The 7025-nt window shown below is 36.2% G+C and overlaps 1 protein-coding gene across 1 annotated transcript in view; it reads right to left on the bottom strand.

Annotated features, from left to right (window-relative positions):
• Positions 1–7025, bottom strand: part of cdon (cell adhesion associated, oncogene regulated) — a 31776-nt gene that overhangs the window by 5328 nt on the left and 19423 nt on the right. The window contains exons 12-14 of the mRNA XM_016575690.1: positions 4200–4322; positions 2175–2366; positions 549–808 (exon numbers count right to left, since the gene is read on the bottom strand). Coding sequence (XP_016431176.1) covers positions 549–808; positions 2175–2366; positions 4200–4322 — 575 coding nt within the window. The remainder of the gene's footprint in view (positions 1–548; positions 809–2174; positions 2367–4199; positions 4323–7025) is intronic.

Below are 7025 nucleotides of genomic sequence, written 5' to 3'. Positions count from 1 at the left end.
AAAAAAAATCAAAATACTGAGAAAATCGCCTTTAAAGTTGTCCAAATGAAGTTCTTTACTAATTTGATTACTAATCAAAAAATACGTTTTAATATTTTTACAGTGGGAAATTTACAAAATATCTTCATGGAACATGATCTTTACTTAATATCCTAATGATTTTTTGCATTAAAGAAAAATCGATAATTTTGACCCATACAATGTTTTTTTGGCTATTGCTAAAAATATACCCCAGCGACTTAAGACTGGTTTTGTGGTCCAGGGTTACATATATTATGTAAACAAAAACTTTTATTTTGGATGCAATTAATCGCGATTAATCATTTGACAGCACTAGTTTAAAGAATAAACCATGCTACACTATACTGCTCTATACACTGTAAAATGGGTTTGAATTTAATGATTCTGGATGCTGATTAGTTAATACAGCATTCCACAATACAGTAACAGCTACAACACAAAAACTGCATGGGAATCAATCAGGCACTTTATCTATACTCGATTACCAGAATCTAAATACAACCACACATGCACACACATTTACTCACGTTATGAAGGTGATGAGGGTGTGAGTGATCGTACTCCATGGTGTTGTGGGGCAGAGAGGCGTCATGTGTGTGCGGATGCCCAGGAGGGTAGAGGCCTCCTGATCTGTTCAGCAAAGCCAGACCGTTGGGCAGCTTGTGGTGGAGGTGATGGCAGGCCTGGGGCATCATGGGAGCGGTGTGTCCACAGCCCGTGTGCACGCTTCCATTCACATGGCTGGAGCCGGGCAGCGTGGAATATTCCAGAACATGGCCGTTCATCTCTGCAGACTGGTAAAGGTAACTTGGAGGGTCGTATTCTACAGAGAATATTTTTTTATGTTAGTATGTTTTGTAATGGGTAGCTGACATCCTGTTGTGTGACATGCTAAACTCTATCTAAAACTATTTGTTAATTGTTGTGTAATTATTATACACTGCTTTTCAAAAGTTCAATTTTTTATACTGTTCAAAGTCTTGGGTTAGTTCTGGGTTTTTTTCCCCAAGAAATTAATACTTTTATTCATCTAGAACAGTATAATGTTATATGTTATAATGTTACAAAATATTTCAAATAAATGTTAAACTTTCCATTTATCAAAGAATCCTAAAAAAGCATATCAGTTTCCACGAAAATATCTGTGCAGCATTTCAACATAACAATAATAAATGTTTCTTGAGCAGCAAATCAGCATATTAGAATGATTTCTGAAGGATCGTGTGACACTAAAGACTGGAGTAATGGCTGCTGAAAGTTTGGAATTACCAATACAGGAGGATTATATTCCATTTTAAAATATACTATTAAAAACAGTTATTTTAAAGGGTAATAATATTTCACAATATTACTAGCCTTGGTGTGCATAGGAGACTTTCAAAGCATAAACAAATCTTACCGACTCCAAACTTTTGAACAGTAGTGTAAATGGTACAATCCAACCTTTTTCTTATTTTTTATATTAATACACAAAACATAACTACACTAATAAATTATAGTCAAGTTGTCAATATTGCATTAAAAATGCTGAAGAAAAAGCACAAATATGAAATTATAATGCTTTTGCCAAACACACATGAAAAACCAACTAGTAGCAAACCGGAGTGTGTGTGATTAACGTTAGCAGGCCCATTTGTGGCCTATTTCAGGGGGAGGTGTGTCTGTGTTACTACTTATACACACCGCTGTGGCCAGCACTGTTTATTCTGTTACTCAATCTCATTGAGAGAGGAAGAGAGAGAAAAAAAGACAGAAAGAAAGAAAACTTCAAAGGGCCGGCTGTCGAGGAGAGGCAATGAAAACCAGGCCTGTATCAGGAGGTGGACTCTAACTCAATTTCATAAAGAATTTATTGACATAACATAACCTCTCTTAACCTTACAGAAATACTACATAAACTAAAACAACACAGCGCTGCTGGTCTCATTACTACATATCTAAATATAATAATAACAACAGTGGCTGCAAAATAAATTGATACTTACAAAAGCAACAAAAATATACACCTTAAAAAAAACATTGTAACTATTTTTGGTCACTACAGTGATGGAAATTCAATAGTTTTCTTAGTAATCATTCAGTACTTTGGTTCTCAGCAGCCCCAACAAGCATATGGACAAAAACTCAAACCTAGACCAGGAAGTGGCACTTACTATGCAGACTGTTCTGCTGTCGGTTCCTCCACAAGCACATGACGATGAAGACCAGCAGAATGAGCACCATGACGCCCAGAACGCAGCCCACGATCAGGTAGAGCAGGCCGCCCGGCTGGCTGGGTGTATCTGCGGGGAAAAAGCCTGGAGGGGTTATGGGGCGCTGGCTGGGCACACCTGGAGGTTGACGGGCTGAAGGGAAAGAAATAGAAGAAAGTGAGTGTGAAGGGATGAAACATCTGGATGTCTTTCAAGAGAATATGTCACAAGTTCTACATTTATTAGTTATTGATTTAATGTTTTTTTTAACATTTACAAAAAGAAATGCTGCTTGCCCTGGCAAAATTCATTGACACAATACTTAAAATGTGTACTTTGTACACATACGTAAGGTATTACGTATTTGTAATTCGTAATTACGTATTATCAAATAAGGTATTTGAGCAGTAAGGTGTTTGAAGGGTTTTAGAGCACTTCTATACAGATGATAGAATGTTTACAGTGGATTTTGGTGTCAGTGAAAAAATAGGAAAACAAAGTTATTTGAAAAAATAACCCATATATTTCTTTGCAAATTTAAAACTAATGTGTTACTTTACTAGTTACTTGGTAAAAGTAATCTGATTACGTAACTCGAATTACTTGTAATGCGTTACCCCCAACACTGGTCATTAATCAACGGTATTGCTTTTGTCGAAGCCATCAGCCCATGCTACTTCAACTTATTTCTGAACCTCTTCCAGGTGAAAAGTTACATTACCCATAATTCTACTGAGAAATCTCCACCAATCAGATATGTGACAACCAAATTGCATTATTAAAAAAACTTTAGCAACGGCCCACTCCCATGAATTACTGTTAATGATGTAGAGTCCGTTTCCATGCCCTCTCAAGCTACATAATATTTGTATGCATAATACGCATCTTTTGCAATATTTAATTCTATATACACAACACATTTAAATCAATATATTTATATTTCTCCATTGTATTTAATTCAGTTATGCAATTCACAACGCTTTGTAGTTCTTTCTCTCATTAAGGACAATAAGCACACAGTCTTGTACCTTTGTCTTTTTTTTTTTGTCCGATTTTCAAATACTTTTTTGCTTCAAATCAAAGTTCTGTAATGTTCTGATTCACCTGGCAACTGGTTGGTTTGGTTAATGGCTTATGACTCTGAAAGAAAGACTTTTTAAAAAATCCTTACAGGAAAAATTAATAGTAAAAATACTTACAGATAAAAAGTTACAGATAAAAAAGTAAAATTAAAAAAAACCTTGGGCAGCACTGTTGCACTCAATATTTGCTAGGGTGTTCTAGGTGTTTGCTAGGCCATTGCTAACCTGCTATGCTGTTTGGAATGATTTTAGCACATTTACTATGGTTTTATGGATTATTTCTCGATCACAAGAGACCCTACAGCAAGCCTGCAAAATTATTTTCTACTCTATGGATTATCTTTCCTCTCGTTTGTTGTGTTTCATGCAAAAAACAATCTATATATAAATATACATATATATATATATATATATATATATCGTTTAAATTGCTTAGAAACACAGCTCTCCTCAACAAGCTGCATGATGAATCAATCATATCTGTAGAACTAATGGGGCAGGATAAATTATGCACCGTTTAACGCTAATGCTCTAAAACTTCGGATTAGGGGTTTGTTCAAATCTCTAACCCAAGTATAAGCAATAATAAAGCACCACTAGCAAGTGCTGGCACATAACAATGCAACTGTTGTCAGTCTTAAAGCTTGCGGCAGCAGCAGGTCTGTTTGCACTCCATGATTTTTATTTGCTCTGGCTGTGAATGACGCTCTGGTTTGATTTCAACAGTGCTGCATTAGGGCAGTTATCAGTGAATGATGTCAAGGAGATGCAGCACAATGTCTCTCTTTGTCTAGCTACTAATAAAACGATAGCTCGCTTTCCTCTGTCATTACCGCAGGGGCTTTATGGGTTCCTGTCTACACGTTAAATATAGCATTCCTGTGACGGTACTTCAGCTTCTCACCTTTGGTCTCGCAGATCATGACGTTACTATACTCGCTCTCGCCGCCGTCGTTAAAGCACTGCATCTTGATGTCGTACGACGTCTCGGGTTGGAGTTGACCAATCAAGTGCCAGAATTTGAAGCCTAGGAGAAGGAGGCGGGAAAAGGAAGGCAATGAGAGTGACTCTACTGAATGAGAAGGGCTTTTCTCAAAGCATGTGTTGTTCTCTCCAAACCACAATTCATTTTCTCAATCTCATTTTTCTCTCTCACGCACACACACACACACTCTCGCTCTCTCATTCTCACAGAGTCCCAGAAGGATTCAGACAGTTGCTTTGCTGCAGACAGGCTCCTTATAAGGCAGCTTAACGTTTGTTCTGGCCTGGCTCCAGTATTCCCATTGAACACACTCAGGGCCCTGAGTACACACACACATATCGTAGCAACCGCTCGCCACAGTCACTCATGTATGTTGAGAGCCAGCTCTCTAATTACAGTTTGTGCCACAATATTTTATTTGTGTAGCTCACTTCTCTTTTTAACACAGTGAAGGCATGGTGTACACTAAATGACCAGCTGCTGTACTGCATAATGAGAGAGAAAAACACAAAACACACAGACTCGCACAAACATGAAAAAAGAATTAGAAACTAAAAGAAACTTTTTAGTGCACTTTTTTCCTCTGCACACACAACATATCAGTGTTTCCTGCACTGTTATTCAGCATCACTGCTGAATCAAGTGTGACACGGCCAAAGAAATTATATATAAATTGTGAGTTTGCAGTTGGAATTGAATGTGATGAGATAAAAAGTTAGAGTACAACAAAATCATACAAATATAATAAATAAAAATGTCTTCTATTGCGTTGTTTTTGCGGGGCATTCACTAAAATAAATATACAGCACAGCTAGTGTAGTCTGATTCAGAAACAAATGACTCTTATCAACCGATTCTTGTAATGACTCAGTCAAAAAGACTTACAAACTCACAAGGTTTGAATCAACCTACCAAATTTAATTTACCAAAATCAACATTTATTTTACCAAATCAAAGCAGTTACATCTGATTGAACGTTTATAAAAACGTGTGGTTAGACACTTTGACTAAAGAATTTTGTTAATTTGATATAAAAAAGTTCAAATCTATTACTAAAGGAGAGTTTTATTTATTATGCATTTAAAGTTAGATAATAAATAAAAATGTCTTCTATTACGTTGTTTTTGCGGGGCATTCACTAAAATAAATATACAGCACAGCTAGTGTAGTCTGATTCAGAAACAAATGACTCTTATCAACCGATTCTTGTAAGGACTCAGTCAAAAGACTTACAAACTCACAAGGTTTGAATCAACCTACCAAATTTAATTTACCAAAATCAACATTTATTTTACTAAATCAAAGCAGTTACATCTGATTGAATGGACATTATTTTTAACATAAAAAATGTATTGGATCTTGAATTAGGATTTGAACTATGAAAGTAAATAGTGTCATTTTTAAAAATGACACTATTTACTTTCATAGTTCAAATCCTAATTCAAGATCCAATACATTTTTTATGTTAAAAATAATGTCCCTTCCTACATTTTTTCCAGTTTCACTTACAAATATGTCAGATTATGAAAGTAAAATGGGTTGCAAACAGCATTTCACATTGACTTTAAGACCAACAATTTGTAGGCACGCTTTTAATTTACCAAAATCAACATTTATTTTACTAAATCAAAGCAGTTACATCTGATTGAATGTTTATAAAAACGTGTGGTTAGACACTTTGACTAAAGAATTTTGTTAATTTGATATAAAAAAGTTCAAATCTATTACTAAAGGAGAGTTTTATTTATTATGCATTTAAAGTTAGCATACAATTAACCCTGTAGAACCTGAAATACGCCAGTCAGAATTTTTTATTGAACGGAAAAAAATCATTCAAAATTAATTGGATCTTGAATTAGGATTTGAATTATGAAAGTAAATAGTGTCATTTTTTAAAATGACTCTATTTACTTTCATAGTTCAAATCCTAATTCAAGATCCAATCAATTTTTTATGTTAAAAATAATGTCCCTTCCTACATTTTTTCCAGTTTCACTTACAAATATGTCAGATTATGAAAGTAAAATGGGTTGCAAACAGCATTTCACATTGACTTTAAGACCAACAATTTGTAGGCACGCTCCTGAGATTTCTGTAAACGCTGAGACGTATGAAGCCATCTTATCTGCCCAGCGTGTTTCTGACAGCTTGTTGTTTGGATGGACGAGGGGAGGTTTGAGGGGCCAATGTGAAGAGAGAGAAAGAGGGGGTAAAAAGTAAAAAATAGGCGGAGGAGAGGCGACGGCAGTTAACATTCCTCTCAGAAACTTGAATCCCTCTCTGAGCGGTCAGTGTTGGGTTTCAGTTCAGGCCCATTAGTATGGCAGCCATTTATTACAAACACATTTTACACAGACTCATTACTCTGAGAGCAGAACTCACTACACATCAATCAACAGATTACGCTTTCTTTGTCCCGCCCCCTCTGAGACTGAATATACATTACACACTCATACTACACGGCTCTCTGGAATACCTCATTCTGATTGGTCAATTGTAGCACTTCTCGGTCAAATACTTGTCTAATAAACTCTATAACTGACCACTGTCCTAGGTAGTGGTCGACCGATATATCGCCAAGGCCGATATATCGGCCGATATTTGGCATTTTTCAAATATCGGCATCGGCCGATAAGTTTTTCTGTTTGGCCGATGCGTTTGAGGCGGGACTTTTACTTTGACGGCGCTGAGTGCGGCAGTGCCTGAGCACACAGTGCTCACATTCTCCCTGTTCGCTGTCATCGT

The sequence above is a fragment of the Sinocyclocheilus rhinocerous genome, unplaced genomic scaffold (genome assembly GCF_001515625.1).
Source record: "Sinocyclocheilus rhinocerous isolate Xijiao unplaced genomic scaffold, SAMN03320098_v1.1 scaffold82, whole genome shotgun sequence".
In the NCBI taxonomy this organism is placed as follows: domain Eukaryota; kingdom Metazoa; phylum Chordata; class Actinopteri; order Cypriniformes; family Cyprinidae; genus Sinocyclocheilus; species Sinocyclocheilus rhinocerous.
The sequence above is the reverse complement of the archived record's forward strand: the minus strand, read 5'-3'. Positions and strand labels throughout refer to the sequence as shown.